General features: G+C 43.9%; 2 protein-coding genes across 12 annotated transcripts in view; one reads left to right on the forward strand and one right to left on the reverse strand.

Moving 5' to 3' along the window:
- Positions 1-15417, reverse strand: LOC138799597 (gastrula zinc finger protein XlCGF48.2-like). Of its 3 annotated transcripts, none has more exons than XM_069981025.1 (10): positions 15344-15417; positions 12813-12983; positions 12003-12128; positions 8633-8747; positions 7713-7817; positions 7242-7345; positions 5756-5849; positions 4516-4613; positions 3283-3382; positions 1-1059 (listed from the first exon to the last, which is right to left on the reverse strand). In XM_069981025.1, the coding sequence occupies exons 2-10, from the start codon at positions 12882-12884 to the stop codon at positions 542-544; spliced, it is 1332 nt and encodes a 443-aa protein (XP_069837126.1). In that variant the 5' UTR covers positions 12885-12983; positions 15344-15417; the 3' UTR covers positions 1-541. The 3 variants fall into 3 exon arrangements, with proteins under 3 accessions (XP_069837126.1, XP_069837125.1, XP_069837127.1); XM_069981024.1 differs by lacking the exon at positions 15344-15417 and adding an exon at positions 15028-15111; XM_069981026.1 differs by lacking the exon at positions 15344-15417 and adding an exon at positions 14968-14987.
- LOC138799587 (oocyte zinc finger protein XlCOF7.1-like) overlaps positions 9380-22309 on the forward strand; it is a 24457-nt gene continuing 11527 nt past the window's right edge. The window contains exons 1-6 of one of the 9 annotated variants that reach the window (XM_069980990.1): positions 19171-19255; positions 19850-19939; positions 20183-20357; positions 20534-20710; positions 20786-20909; positions 21727-21809. In XM_069980990.1, coding sequence (XP_069837091.1) covers positions 20238-20357; positions 20534-20710; positions 20786-20909; positions 21727-21809 — 504 coding nt within the window. In that variant the 5' untranslated portion in view covers positions 19171-19255; positions 19850-19939; positions 20183-20237. Of the gene's footprint in view, positions 9402-19170; positions 19322-19515; positions 19630-19849; positions 19940-20182; positions 20358-20533; positions 20711-20785; positions 20910-21726; positions 21810-22309 lie in introns of those variants that run through there. The other 8 variants (XM_069980991.1, XM_069980992.1, XM_069980993.1 and 5 more) reach the window with 8 other exon arrangements.

The raw sequence follows: 22309 nt of genomic DNA on the forward strand, positions 1-22309 counted from the left end.
ACTGCTGCCTGCCTCAGTGTGACAGTGTCTCTATGGTAGGGCTCGCTTTGAGCGGAGACACTGAGGCAGACATGATTCCGCTGCGGAGAGTTCTGCTGTGGAATTCCGCCGCTTTGCTCCGTGTGAACTGGCTCTCACAAAGGGTGGGTTACAAACTTTCCAAAATTTTGCACACGTGCCATCAATTTTATTGATGGGAAAACTGCTTCCAACTCAAACCTCCTAGGATGGTGACGTATAACAGCCAGGAAGGATGTATACATTGGGGGTTAAAAAAACTGAGGTGTACACATGGGGTAAATCCCATGGTTTTACATCTACACAGCAGCTATATAAAATCTCTCATGTCGCCAAAGCACGATTCAACTAATCGAAGAGAAGTTCTTACCACTAAGGGACGTAAAGTGATTTCCACATAAACTAGTCTATGGGCCATTCCCTTCATGAGAAAAGTGTGTCTAACAAGACAAGCTCCTTTATCAAATATATAGGGCAGCGTACAGAGTATACGTTTCCTCGTGACCGAATATAATCTTTTAGTTCAGCTAGAAAATGGCTTTTCAGCACTGTGAACCCTTTGATGAATAACCAGACTGGACCTCAACATGAAGAAGTCTCCACAGTCTGGACATGAGTAACGTTTCAATCCTTTGTGGGTTTTTCTATGGTTAACCAGATGAGATTGGCGAATGAAGTTTTCCCCACACTCTGGGCATGAGAAAGGTTCATTTTCAGCATGAAACTTCTGATGCATGATGAGGCTTTGTTTCTGTGCGTAAAGCTTCCCGCACTCAGTACATTTATATGGCTTCTCACCAGTGTGAAGTCTCTGGTGTCGGATATAATTCGCCTTCTGTATAAACTCTTTTCCACATTGGGAACATGAAAATGGCTTTTCTCCAGAGTGGATTCTACGGTGCAGGACCAGACTGGACTTGTGCTTAAAGAAACCTCCACAATCGGGGCAAAAAAACGGCTTTTCTGCAGTCACCAATCTACGGTCTATAGGAAATATCTTCTTATCTGTTGCCCCTCTTCCGGGGCAGGTTTTCTTACCACCTGTAAAACAGAAAAGTCTTTACTGTGAAAAATCAAAACCTAATAGACACCAAATTAAAGGGAATATATCACCTATTTTTTTTACTGATTAAAACTAAACAGTGAAACATATTTTGTTTTTCTCTACATGATTATAGTGGCGCCCATCTTGCATGAGCTGCTTTTAACAGCACGTACAGATATACCTCACAGCAGTCTTGTTTACCACATGAACCTGTAGTCTGGAGCTAAGCCACTGACTACTTCCTAGTCAGTGACTGACTATTTCCCCGAAAATAAGACAGTGACTTATATTTTTTTTACCTCACAGGCACGGGGGATATTTCGGGTATCATAAGACATCCTCCCCGGACCTCCCCAGAATACCCACCCCAGGACCAAGAGCATCAGCAGTGGGACCTGCGGCCTGGACGGGACCTGTGGTATCGAAGCGGTATGCCTGCGGCAGTGGAGGGTGGCAAAGGGTAGCGGCTCCCAGTTATAGGGGGGTCTGGGCTATGGTGATGGGGGTCTGTACTTGGATACTGAGGTCCTGAGGTCTCAGCTTACTAACCCATAGAGTGTTAGCTCCTCAGATAAGCCCTTCCCCCGGGTGGTGACTGAAGAGGATAACTCCCGTCATGCTCGGTGCACGCTGGGAGTTACCAGTTCTCTGCTGCCCACTCTCTCCTCCGATCCCAGCGTTCTCCGCAGCAGTGTCAGAGCGACCCGGCTCTCATCCATACTGCAGCCTGGACGTGGGGGCAGCATGGAAGTGGTATGCCTGCGGCAGGGGAGGGTGGGAGAGGGTAGCAACGGTGACAGAGGGGGTCCTATTTTTAGGAAGGATACCTTATTTACGGGGGGGTGCCTTATTTCAAACTATCCTGTAAATCCTCCACCATGCCTTATTTTCGGAGAAGCACGGTATGGGAATGTTCTATTAGTTTATGCTTCTAAAGCCTAATCTTGTAGGGATCGTCAAGTTAAAAAAATGTGTAAATACATTAATTTCATTAAATCTCCTTCTCCTGATATGCTGCTCTTTCCCTCCCATTGTTGACAGCCCATTGTCTAGATTACAGAAAACATTGATTTGACTGATGAAGGAAAATTATAAAATCAGGGATTTGATCAAAACCCGGGAAATGTTAAAATGACCACTCCGTTGAGTCATTTCCCTGAAAAAAATCTCTGAACCATTTCAGTAAAATGATCAAATAAACAAGCCTCAAAGCTTGGTGCAATGAACATATGGGCCTTGGCTCCCCATTCGCCCGCTACCGTGCCTGGTACCTGAATGCTGCAGCCTTCCACCAGTTCCTGCCACCTTCCCCTTGCTGTCCGGACACTGGCTGGGTGAGTTATTGAATACGCCTGATGCAAAACCATAATTAATAAAAGAAAAAGCAAGCCTGATGCCTGGTTATATGCACATATGAGCCAGGCTGTTGGCGCCATCTTGGACCTCCTGCTCCCCGTCTGCCCGCTGCCATGCCTGGTACCTGAATGCTGCAACCTTCCACCAGTTCCTGGCACCTTCCCCTCGCTGTCCGGACACTGGCTGGGGTGAGTAATTGAACAAGCCTAATGCCTGGTTCAATGCGATATGAGCCCGGGACGTCAGCGTCATCTTGGGCCTTCTGCTCCCTGTATCCGCTGCCGTGCCTGGTACCTGAAATGTGCGCTGAACCAGGCTTGAGGGTGTTTCCACCCATGCCACCAGTTGGTTTACAAACTAACTTTCCTTTTTTTGCCCTTTATTGCCTTCCTGTTCTGTTCCAGAGGTTATCTTGCTGGGGTCTTCTGAGGCCAGCTGCCCCTATACTGCTACTCTACTCACCATTTTAAGGTACTACAATTGTGAAAGTCTTACTTGCTGTGCTGCCCATGACATGGGAGAGACTTATATCCACAACAGTAACTGAACTTGGATTGTGATACAGTGCAAAAAGATATCATATTAAAATATAGCTCCTTAAGAAGTGTCTGTCCCAAGTATATAACCTCTGCCATTGTTACAAAGAGGAGTCTTTGGGTCCAATTACACAGAAAGATTATCTGACAGATTATCTGCCAAAGATTTGAAGCCAAAGCCAGGAATGGATTTGAAAAGAGGAAAAATCTCAGGCTTTACTTTATGACCTGATCTCTGTATAGTCTTTTTCAGGCTTTGGCTTTAAATCTAAACGGCAATCGGAGATAAACAGATCAGAGATGATGAATATAAGATATATTACACACCTGGGCTGATGTCTGTTGCTTCCTCTTCTTCCTTAATTTTGACACAGGGCTCCATTTTCTCTGACTTAACAATAGTTTTCAAACCACTCGCACTGTCGTCCTGCCAGACACAAAATAAGTAAGATCTTCATCTAATACCCTTTTAGTAAGAACCCAGAATAGGTAGATATCACATATTACAATATCAAAAGTGCTGGTTATACAAATCATTCTAAAATGTGACCACAGTCCTAAACAACGAATCTAACCCACTGATTGCCCCTTATAGTGCCGGTGACGATGAGGAGGAAGGTAAGTGTCTTCTGGAACACCCTTTAAAGCACTGCCGAGTCATCTGGCCGCCCCCTCCATTGATTATCATTAGAAGGGACTGGCTGGATGACGCAGCATCTGGTTGGGAGGGAGATGTATAACACCTGAGGCTGTGTTTCCACATATGTTTTCTGAAAAGAGGAAACCACACCGCCATATCTTCCCCAATGTATTGTTGCTGGGATTATTCTTGGGGAAGAAATGGTGGTGTGGTTTCCACTGTGTCCAGAAATCATATGTGAAAACACATCCTCAGGTGTTCTACATCTCCCTTCCAGGGGGATCCACTACTTCCTTGGGCTCCTTTTCTGCTGCAGAAAATTTGCAACATGTGTTCCTAACCTTTTTTTTTTAACATCAAACAAACCCAATGTAGTCTGATTCTGCAGTCTTACATTCTATGTGTCCCCTGCATTGAAAAGGCTGCAGTGCTTTCACCATTACCAAAGCCCCCTCAAATAGCTGGTTGGAGGGGATGCCTGAAGCTGGACCCCCACCAATCTAATACTGCTGGCCTATGCTAACAATTGGGATAATTAGAAATATCCAGTGGCTACCGTTCCCACACACAACTATAAGTCCCTATGCCAACAGACATCAAAACACTGAGTATTCTGATCTTGCAGTCATATTTCTTCCAAATCCCCTCTACTTCTTGGTAACATACATTCTGTAGGATGGATCTATTTACTCTCTATGGGACATCCAAATATAGACTAGTTCTGAACTCCACAATGTTTTGAAGTATACCATATACTTGGGGGACAAGGGACCACTAGTAATGATTGAACTTCTGTAACTAAACATTCGGCAAATTCACTCATCACTAGAGACCACCAATCCACTGGCTATCACCTATCCTGTGGATAAGTCATAACCTTAAACCTTGGTCTGTAACTAAAAGATGAAAATGCTATCTACCTCCTCATCCTCTGTTTCAGTGTCTGTTTCAGTCTCCTCGTCTTTTTTCTGTACGTATTCCCTTGAACTGAGAGGCCTAGGAGGTTTCTTAGAGACATCTGTGCAATTAAAAATACACAACATGATTTCTTGAAGGAACATTAGTGTAAAAAACAAACAAACCTATTATTCCCTTCCTGGAGGCAATCCTTAGGGTATGTTCACACTGAGGAATGGCAAGATTAATCCATGCTTAATTTTACGTGTATTCTTTATTCTGCTAGACCCCTATAAGGTGGAGGAACAAAATCAATGAATAAACAAATATAGGTAGAAACCAGCAGGGCTGTGGCGTCAGAGTTGGACCCTGTCCCTGATAAAATTCAGGAGTTGGAGTCGGAGTTACAGCTTACTGGTTTCACAGCCCTGGGCACTGAATTGCACCAACTATATAATGACTCCAGATAAATGTTACCCCAATCAAGTGATGTTAAATATATGAATTATCATACATGAACTTGAAAAATAGCACAATATAAACAAAATGGTACAATTACAATAAACATATTTATGTTCTTTTGAGTCCCGTTTACCCTATGTTGTAGTTATATACCATTAGGTACAGGGTTTCACAAGCACGTTTTTTGTCACAATATGTTGGTTTGGTCAGTAAGTTTTTAGAGTTTTTGTAATAAAGGTTATGTTTTATTGCCTTAGGGTGTGAAATGATGTCCGTCAGTGATACGTAAATGTGTTACACCATCAGGCGCTTCTGTACATAGAGGTTTGCAGTAGCCTGATACACTGTATGCCCGCAGTAATAACTGTCAAAAAATTACAAGCCTTAGATTACCTCTTCCATCTCCCTCACCCTACTTGCGTTTCGCGTTTGCTTGGCTGCCCTTGACAAAGGAACACATGTTGGGTGAGTAAGGTGGAGGAGATTATTGTAATCGGTTTGATCTGTACCACCATTTTGTTTATATTGTGCTATTCTGCAGTTGATGTATGATAATCCATATTTTCAGTGCCCGGTGCATACCTATATTTGTTTACATTATCTCATTTTATTCATTGATTTTGTCCCCCGCCCATTTTGTAACCATAAAATTATTCCTTTTTAACAATGGTATTTTGTCCTGCATGACGTTGTAATATACGGTAGGTAAAAGTATTAGCTGTGTTTGACCCTAACATAAAAGTAAATGTTGATCTAGGTCTGGATTAATAAATGTACTGCCACCCCCTTTATCCTTCTCACCTGGTTGAGGACCTATAGGAATCTCCTCCTCCTCTTCCTTAAAGCATAGTTTACCTTCACCAGCATCAATCACCACGATACGCAAGCGGTCATCCTGGATTACATGGGCAAAAAAGAGACTGTAACTCCACACATTTAAAATAATACTACAATAAGAAACTACAAAATAAAAATAAAAACTCGATTTTTTCCAAAAACACCTCACGAGATCCACCATTTTGTTTTCTACCTTGTCACGAGCCTGTCTGGCAGCAGAACCTCATTCACACATTCTACTGCATCACACGGCAAAAAGATGCCTGCCCTTTTCTGCACATCAACGCATTTCTCAATGCAATTTTTGTCTATGTGGTTTTACAGTGATGCACATATTCATATCACTTTGTCATCCGTAAGGGTGTAGTCACATAGGCAGGTAGCATAACACAAGGGGAAAAAAAGCACAGCAAAACCTGCATGTGTTTTATTACAAAATACCATGATGTTATTGGACGCACTAATTTATAGGTAAAACAATTGTTAATTTTAACATGCCGGCCAATGAGAAACTGCAGCAATTCATGGTACATGTATAAATCCTGACAAAATGTGCAGACATTCCGCAGTAGTGGAAGTGAATAGGGTAGATTCATTCCCCACCACTTAGCAGAAAAAACCTCCACATGGTATAATGAATGCACTGTGCAAATCTGTTCCTGGATGATTAGATGAGATTTCATATTCCATATTCCAAAACTGAAATCTCTTGCCACTGTGAACTTTGAGGTAAGACACCAGGTTCCTTAGACTGCCAACACATTTAGAAAAAAGTGAATTGTGAAGGTTCCGATGTTCCTCCAAACAACATATCTTGGCAAAAGACTCACCATATTTGGCACAATAATGCACTCTATTCCCAGTGGATGTTGCTCAACTAACACAAACATTTCTTATGGTTCAGATATGGACCCATTGGTGCACAACAGAGGAGGAGTGGGTGGCTAAACACTATGGGGGACATTTATTAAGTCTGGTGTTTTTTGCGCCGGACTTAAAATAAAAATGTCCCCACAGCTCTGACAGTACGGAGAAGTATGTAGAGGCGCACTGCCTGTACATAAATCCTGTGCGCATCAGTGTGTACGCCAGAAAACCTACGCCAGCTCAGAGCTGGCGTAGGTTTCCTGATCATTTTTCTGCGAGAAAAATGATGAATTAAGCGGACCCTGAGTCCGCGCCCCCCATTCTTCCCCCTCCTCGCCACCTCCGGTGTACCGGGCAAAAAATGGCCAGAAGTGAATATTTATTTGCAAAACAGCCATTTGCAAATAGATTTATTCGCATCTGGCCATTTTCTGCTGAAAAATACGCCTTTTTAGCTTGATAAATGTCCCCCTTTCTGTAAAAATATTTGGCTTCTAATGTGTAATGAAGCAAGACTCCTTGTAAAACACTTTCCACATACTGACATGAAAAATGTTTTACAACGGTACGATAATTGCTTTACCGTTGTCTCTGGGGGATCCATGCTGCATCCTACTTGGAAGTCACCAATGTTCTGGCTTGTTGGTCCTTGACTGCTTTGATGCATATCACTGGACTGTGATCTACCTACATGGGGAAATTGTAAGTAAAGTGTTATGCCTCAGAAAGAGTGGCTGTCATATGATGTTATATCTGATGACCATATGTAAGATTATACTGGCAAAAAGAATTATAGATCAGGAAAGTAATGACCAGATATAATCTTAAGTAAATGTAAGCCCCAGCCTGGCATTACATCACTGGTAGTAAGGACCTTCTAAATGTGGCAATGTTTTCACAGCCCCACCTTCTGTTACTAATCTACTGCTACACTAAATTCCAATACAGTTGTGAATAAGATTCTTACATAAAGCAGAAGTATAAAAAAAAATTCTGGCAACCATGTTTTCCTAAAAAATTGTAGAAAAAATAACCCACAAAAACACGTGTTTACCTGAACTAAAGAATGAAGCGTCTTCCTCCTCCTCCTTACACTGAACGCCATCCCCTGAAGAGGCATTCTGGTCACTGGCTTGTGAGTTTGTTTGACTGGACTGATCTGTTCATTAAGAAGTATATTATATAAAGGGGGGAATTGATCATTTGCAGTGTATGTACCACCAGCCTTATCTATGAGTAGCCAGAGCATAATTCACCACACACATTTTTCATTTGGAAGGCGGCCCAGGAACCAAAAATCACAAATTATAGCGCAAACAAACGATCGTGCAAATTTGCGACTTTTTGACCCAGCAAACCCCTCACTACACCATTAATAAATTCCACTCAAAGTGTGTGCTATTAAGGCCGTATTACTGCATGCTGATGAACGTATATGGCAGAAACCAGACCCCTACACCAAAGGCTGCGCAATGTTGCTGATATCTTCGCCAATAGTAAATGCATGGGGGGGTCAGTTACACTATGTGTGAAGCTGAGCGAGCAAAGATTACAGTCAACATTCGCCCTACTAGTGCATGAAAAACAGGGAGCAATGACAGTAACCACTGCTCCCTCTGCAACTGTAACTATGCAGACAGTAATACAGTCAGCAAACCTCGCCTAGTGTAGTGCGTGATCAGGGCCGAGGAGCAGGGACAAGGGCCTGGGCCTGGGGTCAGGAATGTGTTACTCCTTACTGGTTCTACTCAAAGTATAATAGTATGAAAATAACAAAGTTATCAATTTGTTATATATCCATCTCTCTCTCTCTCTCTCTCTCTCTATTATATATATATATATATATATATATATATATATATATATATATATATATATATATATATATATATATAATTTACTCTTCAGAGTACTCCTTTAAAACTTATTACTAATGTAGATGCTATCCGATAGAAATCTATAGAGGTACCTTACCAGCACTTATAGTCATAGGGATTTCCTCCTCTTTGCACTTCAGTGTAGCCCACACATGCACGTTATTGTCGTCTACAGTACTGGACATTGGTTCATCTTTCACTTCTTGTTTACTCTAAACAACACACAATAATATTATAAGAGCCAGGGGTGTGCACGTATCTCTGGGGCCAAAAACATTATATGAGATAATGTCCTCTCTACTGTATCATAAGAATATTAAAGGGGAAAGTCAGCAGGTTAGACGAATCTAAGCTGCTGATATGTCCCTATTGCACAGGGGACGCCAAGGATGTAGGTATGTCTCTTACCTTTATCCTCAGCGCCGTTCCTGTGCACTAAGTTGTTTACTGAGGCCAATAGGAGCACTGGGGCACTGTTAGGAGAACTGTCCCGCCTCCATAGCACAGATCAACCCCCGGCTGGCCTGCCCCTTCTAATGATAATCAATGCAGTGGGCCGGATGAAGGTAAGAGACGTACCTTGATCCTCCTGCGCAATGGGACATATCAGCAGGTTAGATTCATCTAACCTACTGATAGTTCCCCTTTAAGAGTCACTAAAGATTAAATGCTACTATCACACCATGTTATAAAGCAGAAAGAGCTAAGCATGTTGATATAGATCTTTATGGAAAAAGATGCAGTATAACATAATTTCCTGATTGAAATTTCTGATGTTTCCATGCTACAGATTAACATCTATTGACAATGTCCACTGGACTTCTTAACACAGAATGAGCGGAGATGTCAATCAACAAGTTAAAGAGGTATCACCCACCCCACACACCCCCCAAAAAAAATAATTATTTATCATCAATAAATAGCCCTTATTATTATTCACCTATGATGGCTTCTGCACCGTTTTGGTGCTTTTTAGGTGCACTCACCTTCTCTGAACTCATAAAATCATCTAAACGGAGTCCTCTCCGACACTGCTTTCAACTCCTGGCCCCCACCCTCCATGTTAGGGATCACATGTCCTCTGTCTCTTCAATGGGCTCGGTTAGCGCTTCTAACCCTGCCCACTGAAAAGAGGGAGAACATGTGAACCAATGACATAGCTTTCCTTCCTCCATTATGAGCTTATTCAGAGTAGTGTCACTGTGCTGTGCCCCAGCTTCCCTTCCCGTTATGTCTCCACCCCAATTCATATCTCACCCTTCTATATCTCCTTCACCCCAAGTTCATATCTATCCCGCAGCAGGATGTGGAGGCAGTGAGTGACAGCAATGGTGCCCGCTACTCCAGCCCAGAGCTGGATCCCCGGGCTTGAGTAGTGGACGCCGTCACTCACCGCCTCCACAGCCTGCTGCAGGATAGACATGAACTTTAGGAACATCTCTCGCTGATGCAGCTAGGCTGCAAGGTACTGCTGGGGTACTGCTCCCTCCGCCATGTTTGTGTAGGGATGATGTTGAGTGGCTCTCGCTCCCCCTTAGGGTATGTTCACACTGAGTAAAACGGGCCAAATTCCTCGCAACACACAATGAGGGAAATGGAGACATCAGCAGCGGCGGAGGTGGCACCAGGCAACACAGGACACACAGTGAGAGAGACAAAACATCAGCGGGCTCCTGTGGATCCTCTGACAGCAACCCTCCCCCCAGAGATCTCTGAAAGCACCCAACACAGATGACTTTATGTCTCCTAACTGTGTGGGACTTTGAGGATGATTGATCACTGTGTGGACGCTCCATGATCACTGTGTTTACTGTGCACTGTAGTAATGACCAGCAGTGGGCAGGATAGAAAGTTAAGAGGGTGGGTACAAACAGACCAATAAGGAGAAGCACTGTATGATGGGAAATGTAGTTTCTTGGCTGGTGCCATCTTTGGTATAAACTTGTAACCCAGGAACGGCAGCAGCTAGAAAGACAAGAGACTGCTAAAAATACTCAAGGGGACTTGAGTAAGTGAGTAAGACCAGCTAGGTTTAAGAGCATTTAATTTTTTTTTTAGCTCTTCGGGAGGATACCCCTTTAAACCCTTTCCCAAAAAGCTATATATTAATCTGCTCAGCTTTTCCTGTTCTATAACATCTATCTAGACTAGATAGCACTGTATGGTCAAAAGTTAAGATCAACTGGGGTCTTATAGCTAAAACCCCCACAGATCACTAGATATAGCTGGGAGAACCATGGGGGAAGATCCTGAAACACCCCTTTAAGACTTAACTATGACAACCAGCCATATCCCACAAATTATGTTTCAGAGGCACAAAAAGACCCTTAGTCAACGTCTTGATGATTAAAGGGAACCTGTCATCCCCCGTGCCGGGGTGACAGGCTCCCGACCCCCCCGCTACAGCCCCCTATACTCACCTGATCCCGCCTGGTCCCACTTCTGGATCCGGTGGGGTCACGGAGATCTCAGCCGCTGCAGCCCGGCGCTCATAGAGAATGAATGGTGAGTCCAGTGCTCCGTCATTCTCTATGAGTGTTGGACTCATCTCTCAGCGTGCGTGCCGGGCTGCAGCGGCTGATATCTCCGTGACCCGACCGGATCCAGAAGCGGGACCCGGCGGGATCAGATGAGTATAGGGGGCTGTAGCGGGGGGTCGGGAGCACGGGGGTGACAGGTTCCCTTTAAAGAGGCACTGTCTTTTTTTTTAAGAAATCAACAGGGGTTGTGATAGCAAGCAGTTTTGCATTATACGCTTTATTTTTTTCTATGTTTAAATCAACATTACACATATGACCACTAGGTATCTCCCTTCCTGTCATACTGTGTTCCACACTCCCTCCGTGTTGATATTTGGTCTTTTCTCTGTTCAAGAAAAAAAAAAAAACAAACACAGGAAGTCCTTTGCACACTCACCTACATGGCTTGGTTTTGATTGACAGCCATTCCAGAGTGCACATGGAGCAGAAAGATTATTCACTGCGCATGTGTACAGCTCCTGTGCGTCCACATTCAGAAGCAGGGAATCCTAGATGCACTTGCATTGTATGGTCAGCTCTCCTGTCACACAGCACCAAAACCTCTGTAACCTGTGACATTATACTGACTGAAATGTTGCATAAAAATGCATTGAAGTGAGTATATTGCAAAACTGCTAGCAATCACAAACCCTTTGAGCTCTTTCAAATAAAAAAAGTTGCAACAGTGTCTCTTTAAACAATCAAAGCTTTATTGCTGATATCTATTTCTAATGGTGTGGAGCTAGGTTCTAGGGTCATAGGAAGTCCAGGTGCAATGGACAATGATGACCACAAGCTAGTAATAAAGCCTACTGGGTTTGTTGTTACTGTGCAAGTGCCAAGAATGTCAGTGACAAGACAACTGATATAGGGAGGCACAGGAAGGTGGTTAGTGATGTCTCCCTTGGTGTTCTGGTATAAGGTCCCAGCATTCCCAGCAGCGCTCACCTCTCCAGTCAGCAGCTCTATGATCTTGTTGGTGAGATATAGGATCTTCTCATCATTCTCCTTCTCATTTGAGGGAGTTAAATGTGCTGTATCGTCATCATCAGATCTCTTCATTGGTACATAGTTCTAAGTGAAAAATAAACTAATGTTGGTATTGTAATGGACATAATACAATAACCCATGCTCAGACAAGGACATAGGACTAGGCTACACAGAGACTGTCAGGGGACTAGGGAAGCAATACCATGGGAGCAGCAGAGGAGACGAGTACAGTGTGTGTGTGTGTGTGTGTGTTTTTTTTGTTTTGTGTTTTTTGTTTGTTTTTTTTATCCAGCTTTGCACATTTTGCAGTGTATCTAACAGGCACACTTCTCTTCCGCTCTGTGTCTGCAACCTAAACAATCCCCATAAACGTGCATTAGAAGTCTGTCTAGGTCACGTGACATAGAGTTGGGAGTGAATGTGCTGCCGTAGTCATTGTCCTGACCTGTCACAGTCTGAACACTCAGACCTCGAACAAAACTTTTGACATGTCTCTCTGATATGTTTATTATTTGTTTGTTTGTTTTTTGTAACAGTGCCCATTTAACAAACTTGAGCAAAATCCATTGAATCAGGCTCTTAGCCAATCACATGCACCTGTATCTGCCATAAAGCAACTGCTGCTGTGCAGGCATGTGTTGCAGCAGCGAATTTGTGATTGCTAAGTTTTCTCAAAGAGAGAACACATAGGTATCGGTAAAGAGGATAAAATCATTGTAATAAAAGAGAAGAGTGAAGTTTTGTGACTTCATTCCCGTGACCTCTCACCTCTCCAGTCAGAAGGTAGATGATCTTCAGGGTAAGGGTTAAGATCCTCCCAGTCATGTGACTCCGGTCCATTTCTATTATGTCACTCCTGTTATGTACTTAATCAGTGTCTGCTTATAGTCATTTCATCAGATAAGCAGAGTCCACTAAATCTGGAACCCAGGATAAAGCCTGGAAAAAGCAGACATGACAAGTTACAGTGCTGACTAACAAACAATAACATAATCTGATATCCGTAACCCATAGACTTGCATTGGAAGTGTATTGCAATGGAAGTCTATGGGACTTATGGTAATTCCATATTCTGCTTGCTTTAGCAGGTTTAAAAGAAGTAGTGCTTGAAGCTGGGTAAAGGCCTATTCCCATCTGTAACAGTATCCCCTCTCCTTGGTGACACGGCCAGACTTGATCCCAATAGAAGCGCATCACCGAGGGGATATCGTTACACTAGGGGCGCCGGGCCCGCCTCCAGTGCACAATAATCAAATGGTGCAAACTGCTGGAAAACGGGCAGTGTTTTGAAAAAAGGAACGGACCATTAGGATCTCTGCACTGGGAGCCGAGAAGGTAGTAAAAAAAAAAATTAAAAATTAAAAAATTTACTAATCCTAATGGTACATTCACTTTAAAGTGACTGTACCACCAGGCCCAGGCTGAAGCACTGGAGGCGGCCCAACCCACTCCCAGTGGGAAGAAACCCCAGCCCCTCCATGACGTGACTCAATTAGAATCAATGGAACCCTATCATAGTGGGGGAGGGGTTTCCTCCCACTAAGGATGGGTCGGCCCGCCTCCAATGCTTCAGCCTGGGCCTGGTGGTACAGTCACTTTAAAGGCACTGGCAGTAATAAAGGGGTCATTCTCACACACTGTGATATATGGACCCTACAGAGCATGAAGCTTCATAGTGAACAACAGACTTTCTGGCATCTTATTGATACATGATCCCTGCACAGCTAAATCAGCACAGTCCCGTGAAGATTTAAAGGGGTACTCTAAAATCTCAAGTCTTCGAGTACTTACCAGCTACAAGAAGTGGTGTAGGGAGTGGAGATTCTTTAATAGAAAAAAATTACAAATCTCTGTCACTTTCTTTATTCAAAAGATTTTTTTTTTTTTTTGCTGGAGTACCACTTTAAACACTATCAGCTCTCCCGACATCATATTGATAAATGATACAGAGAAGTCTGTTGTTCCACTACACAGCTTCATACTCTGTTGGGTCCGTAAATCACAGAGCATTTGAATGACCCCTAAGAGTCCTGCAAAGGTTATTGCAGCGCAGCGCAAAAAGGATAGAGCCAACCAAGACCTGACTTCCCCCTCCAAGGTGTCTGCCTCTACACCCCTGAAACCACTAGTAACCCTAGACTACATGTATATCAGATAGTAATATTATAGCAAAGCTCAGATGATGGTGAACACATTTCATTGTACACTGGTCCATTATAATAAAAATACAAGGGGGGGGGGGGGGAGACCCCCAAACATCAATGTAAGGAGAAGGGTGCTGCTGAGTGCTTCAGTCCCTGACCCAAAGCAATAGATTACATATCAAGCAGAAACATCCCCTTTAGGCCTTACTGACATCCGTGCTGGAGACTTTGTTGCAGATTTGTACAGTATAGGACGCAGTACTATTCTGTGTGACACCGTGACAGAAACCCATCATCTCCATCATAGTCTATCAGCATCATCTGGTAATGTGTGTTAATTAGTTGATCAGCTTCTACAGCGCAGCGCAGAACATCAGTAATTTAAAGGGAAATCACCCCCTATCTACAGGATAGCTGACAGACCAGTGGGGGTCCTAAAGCTGGGACCAAGGACGCAGGAAAATGTACTCCGCACGTTCATGGCCAGCTCGCCATTTATTTCCTAGGACTTCTAAACATTGCTGAGCGCCTCATATATGTATAGGCAAAAGAAGAGGAAAAGTAAGGCAGTGTTCACACCAGCCTCACATAAACCACCATTCACTTCACCTCCTGGGCATTTCAATGAGCAGACATCATACATGAGTCCAAGTGGGTGGACCCAATTTTCTTTTAGGTCATGAAATTTCCTGTAATAGCCAGATTGTATATGTATTTGAGAAGGTGAAGAGAAGTGAGACTCCCCTTTAAGGACGTGCACTGATATACTGTAAGCTGACCTCTAGCTAGTTTTACCTCACGCATACCACCCCATATCATACAGCTGGACCGGCCCTTACCCTGTGCTCAGCGCGTCCCTTGTAGTCAAACAACGTCATAACATAACACCCAGGCAAAGCGGCATCACCACAACCCAATTGTGACGTCACATGTGCGCCGTAACTGCGTCCCCGGCAGAGGGAAAAATCCTATGATCCGCTCCTGTCTGCACTCACAGGAGACATTTTGTTGAAGCCCACTGCATTTAAATAGACCGGAACGTCTAGAAATAGAGCGGCTAGAGGGTCTCATTATGAATAAATACGGTAGTTTATACAGAGCTCTCTTTTACTGAACCAAAGACATCCCAAGTTGGTATTTAAATCGGTGACATACCTAGAGGACTGCTCCTTCTATAGCTGCCCAATAAAGCTGCTGTGCTCCCCTGCCATCTAGTGGTGATGCTAAGTATAACAAGTGAAGAAATGGTTATACAGTACAGTAATTTGTCCTTATTTTAACGAACAGAGGAACACTTAGGCCGGGTTTACATTTGTCCGGCGGTGCGGCGGCGTTTCCCTCCGGCGCATGAGAAAAGTGCCGGAGGGAAACGCATTATTGAACTGATCCCATTGTTTTCAATGAGATCGTTCAATATATGCGGCGTGTAAATAGTGACGCCGCACCGCCGGACCGACCACACGGGAGAACGCACCATGCAGCGTCCTCCTGTGCGGCCTGCAAGGCTGTGCGCCGCCGCATCCACTAAAGTGAATGGAGCGTCCTCGCCGGGCAGGACGCATACCGTTCGGCTCTGGCATCCGGCGTTAAGGCAAATAGCAGCACAACGTAAAAAAATAAACATATATCTCCCCCTGTGTGCTCTCCCCCTCCCCTATAGCCCCCTGTTGCTCCCCCAGTAGTATATAGCCCCCCCTGTTGCTCTTCCAGTAGTATATAGCCCCCTGTTGCCCCCCCAGTAGTATTTAGCTTCCCTGTGCGCTCTCCCCCAGTAGTATATAGCCCCCCTGTTGCCCCCCCAGTAGTATTTAGCTTCCCTGTGCGCTCTCCCCCTCCCATATAGCCCTCCTGTGCGCTCTCCCCTTGTAGTATATAGCCCCCTGTGAGCTCCCCCAATTAGTATATAGCCCCCCTGTGCGCTCCCCCGAAAATCCAATTGAAAATGACAGGAAAACATACTGGGGAAAAAAATGTCAACTGATGAGAGCAACTTGTGACAACTGATGGAAACTGATGGAAACTGATGGTTTTTAATGAAAAGAAGGATAGAAAAACTGATGGCAACTGATGCATTTTTTACATCAGTGACATCAGTTGTGGTCAGTTTTTAGGCAAAAAACGCAACTGATGCAAACTTATATATGTAAACCCAGCCTAAGACATTTGCTTATTTTATGTATTTTTATATATACGCTGCGCTTTCAGTTTCTCCATTATCAGTGGTAAGTTACATTGTTAGTGCCACCTATACTGTCCGCCCCATCTCAGTACCACCATAACAATATCACCTGCCTTGTCATCATAGTGGTTGACGTTGTGAGCACATCAGATATCACAGCACTATTGGTTATACTATGAAGCTATGTGACTGGCACTGATATGGGCTGTGTGGTTGGTTATACTACAAAGCAATGTGATTGGGACTGATACGGGCAGTGTGGTTGGTTCTACTATGAAGCAATGTCACTGGCACTGATACGGGCAGTGTGGTTGGTTATACTATAAAGCAATGTCACTGGCACTGATACGGGCAGTGTGGTTGGTTATACTATAAAGCAATGTCACTGGCACTGATACGGGCAGTGTGGTTGGTTATACTATGAAGCAATGCGACTGGCACTGATATGGGTGGTGTGGTTGGTTATACTATGAGGCAATGTGACTGGCACTGATATGGGTGGTGTGGTTGGTTATACTATGAGGCAATGTGACTGGCACTGATACGGGCAGTGTGGTTGGTTATACTATGAAGCAATGTGACTGGCACTGATATGGGCTGTGTGGTTGGTTATACTATGAAGCTATGTGACTGGCACTGATATGGGCAGTGTGGTTGGTTATACTATGAGGCAATGTGACTGGCACTGATATGGGCTGTGTGGTTGGTTATACTAAACAGCAATGTGACTGGCACTGATACGGGCAGTGTGGTTGGTTCTACTATGAGGCAACGTGACTGGCACTGATATGGGTAGTGTGGTTGGTTATACTATGAGGCAATGTGACTGGCACTGATATGGGCAGTGTGGTTGGTTCTACTATCAAGCAATGTGACTGGCACTGATACGGGCAGTGTGGTTGGTTCTACTATGAGGCAATGTCACTGGCACTGATATGGGCAGTGTGGTTGGTTATACTATAAAGCAATGTCACTGGCACTGATATGGGCTGTGTGGTTGGTTATACTATGAGGCAATGTGACTGGCACTGATATGGACAGTGTGGTTGGTTCTACTATAAAGCAATGTGGTTGGCACTGATATGGGCAGTGTGGTTGGTTATACTATGAGGCAATGTGACTGGCACTGATATGGGCTGTGTGGTTGGTTATACTATAAAGCAATGTGACTGGCACTGATATGGCGGTGTGGTTGGTTATACTATGAGGCAATGTGACTGGCACTAATATGGGCAGTATGGTTGGTTATACTATGAAGCAATGTGACTGGCACTGATATGGGCTGTGTGGTTGGTTATACTATGAGGCAATGTGACTGGCACTGATATGGGCAGTGTAGTTGGTTATACTATGAAGCAATGTGACTGGCACTGATATGGGCAGTGTAGTTGGTTATGCTATGAAGCAATGTGACTGGCACTGATATGGGCTGTGTGGTTGGTTTTACTATGAGGGAATGTGACTGGCACTGATATGGGCTGTGTGGTTGGTTATACTATGAGGCAATGTGACTGGCACTGATATGGGCAGTGTGGTTGGTTATACTATGAAGCAATGTGACTGACACTGATATGGGCGGTGTGGTTGGTTCTACTATAAAGTAATGTGACTGGCACTGATATGGGCAGTGTGGTTGGTTATACTATAAAGCAATGTGACTGGCACTGATATGGGCGGTATAGTTGGTTATACTATGAGGCAATGTGACTGGCACTGATATGGGTAATGTGGTTGGTTATACTATGAAGCAATGTGCCTGGCACTGATACAGGCAGTGTGATTGGTTCTACTATAAGGCAATGTGAATGGCACTGATATGGGCAGTGTGGTTGGTTATACTATGAAGCAATGTGACTGGCACCAGTGTCGGACTGGGGTACCTTGGGCCCACCAGGGAATATTTTATTTTAGGGGCACACCCTACATACACCAGATATACCCAGTGCCAAACCTTTCACATTACTATAGCGACTTTGCACAGTGCTGTGTATGTGACCGGCAATGCTCGCTCACTATTAGTAACTGGTCAGACACTCCAGGGATGGGGACCTGGGCATGATAGGAGTTGTAGTTTTGCAACAGCTGGAAGGCCAAAGGTTCCCCATCCCTGTTCTAGTGTATAGGAGCTGACCAGATATGATGGGAGTTGTAGTTTTGCAACTGCTGGAGGGACGAAGCCGTCCACTTAAGTTTCTTAAAAGGCGAAGTCCCATGAAACTAACTGGGGGATTATATGTCATCCTGAAGCTGCTAAACAGGGATGCAGACCTCCTGCTCATGGGCCCACCAATGGGTAGGGCCAACCGGGAGATTTCCCTGCTCCCCTGTGGGCCGAGCCTGACTGGCACTGATATGGGCAGGGTGGTTGTCACAGCCACTAATACAATATAGATGTGGCTTAGAATGGCTGCATATGTGGGGCAGTATGGGGGCACTGCTATGGAGAAAGCACATTTCTTAGTATTCTGTTAGACACCAATCACGCCCAGACTCTTTCCATGTCTCCACTTGTTATACTTGACTTCACCACTAGATGGCAGAGAAGCAGCCTCACTGGGCAGCTATAGAAAAATCAGTCCGCTAGGGGCAGAACACTCTTTTACCGAACGCAGTCGGTTCAGTAAAAAGCGATCTCTGTGTAAAGCACCGTCTATAATCCCTTCCGAGACCCTCCGGATACGTGACCGGGCCTGGCCGCTTTATTTCTAGACGTTCCGGTATATTAGGGTAAAATGGGCTTCAACAAAATGTCTCCTGTGAGTGCAGACAGGAGAATCACGTGATTTTCCTTTGCTCTGGACACTGGGCGATGAGAGGAGGCTCTGGCAGTGATAGCAGTCCTCCTGTGTGAGCTGCCCTGGAGGACCCAGAGCGCCCATCTGTCACAGGTGACCATCCCATGATTTATGTATCGGGGGCCCTGAGGTGCGGGGGAGCCATGCTGTCACCGAGAGGTAGAGCGATGTAATAGGAAATTGTAGAAATGTGGTGTATACTATGTATTGTATAGGATGGGAGCGAGGCATGGGGCGGTATTTAAACGCTGTTGCCCCTAGCAACCGTATCGAGTGACAGGATTCTACAGCAGCGCATGATGGGAGATTTACCTAGGTCCTGCTTGAGAATGGTTGCTATTGGCAACTATTAAACAATTTGGCTGTTACTAATTGACTCTTATACTGAAGGGACCTTGGAACTTGTCAGGTGATCCCTCCCAGCCAATCAGCGTTTACCTGTTGTTCTCTCTGGGTGCAATACTATGGTATTTCTTTCTCAGATAAACGGAATTTAAAGGGGTTTTCCAGGATTATAGCGCCACTCTTATCCTGCATATTCGCACGATAATCGTTCCGTGTAAACGCAGCATTAGTCTGTATACCTTTTTGACACCAGTTGATTTGAAAAATAGTTTTTCCTTTGGAGTACCCCTTTATATCAGGCTCTGTGTTTAATAGTCAGGTTTTTGTTCCGTGGCTTTACAGGGTCGCGGCCGAGGTTCAGCAGTGACCATCTTGTTCCCTACATGTCAAAGTTACTGGCAGGTGGATTGCTTAAAGTGAATGAACCATCAGGTACATTGCTGCGTTTTTTTTTACCTTAATGGATCGGCATGCCAGTGGTGCTGTCCTGGAGCACTGGGGGGCAAGCCCTCCGACCCCTAGTGTGGCGATATCCCCTTCCTTCTGTGACACAGCTCTGTTCATTCTAATGGAGCCGCATCACAGAGGGGAGACCCCTATCAGAACTCAGGGGTAGGGAATGGAGATGAACACCACTCAGTGATGGAATCATTATATCATCCCATTATTTTGCAGATTGACCATCTGAAGGCTACACCCCAGCTGGATACCACCGTCATTCATCCTTAAAATGAAGCTGTCACGTCTACAGGACCTGACTGAATCGCTCAGCATGGACAAGGCCAGGAATCGCTTAATTGAGAAGATAATGCATATAACCTTAGATATTCTATACCTGCTGACTGGAGAGGTGAGGGAGACTGGGAATCATGTCACAAGACGTGTATTATACTTATTGATACATCAGGGAATGTATATGGAGAATTGAGGGGTTATAGTTCATAATGTCTTATTATAGTCACCACCTAAACGCACATAATAATGGCCTCCTGTAGTAAGATAAATGCTTTATATTGCATTACACAGGATTACATTGTATTAAAGATGTCTGGTGGACAAGTCACACACAGCAGCAACCCCATTGTATCAGGAGGATTCTGTAGGAATAGGAGCTTGAACAAAGATCCAGCAAAGGAAGAGGGAAAAAATGATGAGAAGATCCTGGAACTCACTAACACGATCACCCAGCTGCTGACTGGACAGGTGAGCGCTGCTGGGAATGCTGGGACATTATACAGTAAAGTAACCAGATAATGACTGTATCATTGTGTCGGTCAGGTTCCTATTGGGTGTCAGGATGTCACTGTCTATTTCTCCATGGAGGAGTGTGATGATTTAGAACGAACCAATGCTTCAATAAATGATGTAATTTCTGAAGAACAGAAGCACATTGCTTCTCCTGGTGAGTGCAGCTATCTTATATACTAGAAATCTCCTGATGTGTGTGTATGTATATATAATTATTTTTATATATATATATATATATATATATATATATATATATATATATATATAATAAGTTCAAGAAATTGCAGCACTTCCATAAAGTGAAAAAAATCTTTGTGTTTATTCAAAAAAATACATCAGCCAGTGCAACGTTTCTGTCTCATCCAGAGACCTTTCTCAAGCATGACAAAATCAGTGACTCCTGACACTGAATCAGTGATCTCCTTTATATATGGTGAACAACTCATGGTAGTGATTAAGGTGAAGCAATCAAAAACAGGTGTACACATGTAAGGTTCCAAAATAGTGCATCAAAATATACATATAAATTGGTAAGTGTGTATTGTCATAATGCATACACAGTTACAAAGTGTATATACAATAAAATAAATAGAAGGCAATACAATACTTTAATAAAATGTTTTGACGGACTTCTTTAAATATAAAATATCCTGTATCCATTCATCCTCTGGTTTAACTTGATGGACATATGTCTTTTTTTTTTACCTTTACTATGTAACTGTGCATTATCATTCCCTGGTAAAAATGCAGAACATGTACCCTTTGGATGTGTCCCTTAACTATTTAGTCACATACAGAGAAGGTATCAAGCACATTACATCTGTACATGCTGATGCTTAGCTTTCATAGTTGATTTCTGAAGATTCACTTGCCACAAATATATGTAGTCAATACCTAGGTCTTAATATTAGCTCAGAGAAGAGGTATTATGATGCAGGTAGATATTCTGTAACGTATTTGCATTAATTCAGAAGGATCAAAGAACAATGCACCCTTTGAAAACGTCACCCCTGCAAATTCAGATGATGATAGTGCACCGCAATGTGAGGTCATGGTAAGTTTTTAGTCCTTTCTAGATTAGAAGTGTGTTCCTGATGTTGATGATGAGGGGGGATTTTTTCACATTATTATGTAGCCCCAGAAAATTTTAAGTGCCTTGTTTCAGCCCTATTACATGGAACGACAATTTGCCCAATCAGGCCGATTCGGAAGATCATGTAATAGAGACAATGATGAGCTGATGAAAACTATCATCAGCAGATCATGTTGTTTAATCCAGCCTAAAAATCATTGGCCACCGGCTGCACATCGTTCTGTGTAATAGAGATCCGCAGCTGGTGATTAATGTGTAAAAAAAAAAAAAATTTTATACATACCTGTCCGCGCTCCCCGTGTTTTTCTCGCTTCTGCTCTCTGCCGCCTCTAACACTTCTGGCCCCGTCTCTGAAGTGACAGGCTGCTCATTCAATCACTGGCCAAGACAGGACAGCGCAGTAGCCAGTGATTGGCTGAGTGGCCTGTCACTTTAGAGACCAGCTGAAAAGTTCCAGTGGC

Source organism: Dendropsophus ebraccatus, chromosome 8 (genome assembly GCF_027789765.1).
Source record: "Dendropsophus ebraccatus isolate aDenEbr1 chromosome 8, aDenEbr1.pat, whole genome shotgun sequence".
NCBI lineage: Eukaryota > Metazoa > Chordata > Amphibia > Anura > Hylidae > Dendropsophus > Dendropsophus ebraccatus.

Coding starts and splice junctions, on each gene's coding strand:
- LOC138799597 (XM_069981025.1), bottom strand. CDS start 12,884: ATGGACCGGAGTCACATGACTGGGAGGATCTTAACCCTTACCCTGAAG. Junction 8,748..12,002: donor TAGAGCTGCTGACTGGAGAG/GTGAGCGCTGCT, acceptor TGTGTTGTTTAG/AGTAAACAAGAAGTGAAAGA. Junction 7,346..7,712: donor CGCTTCATTCTTTAGTTCAG/GTAAACACGTGT, acceptor TTCCCCATGTAG/GTAGATCACAGTCCAGTGAT.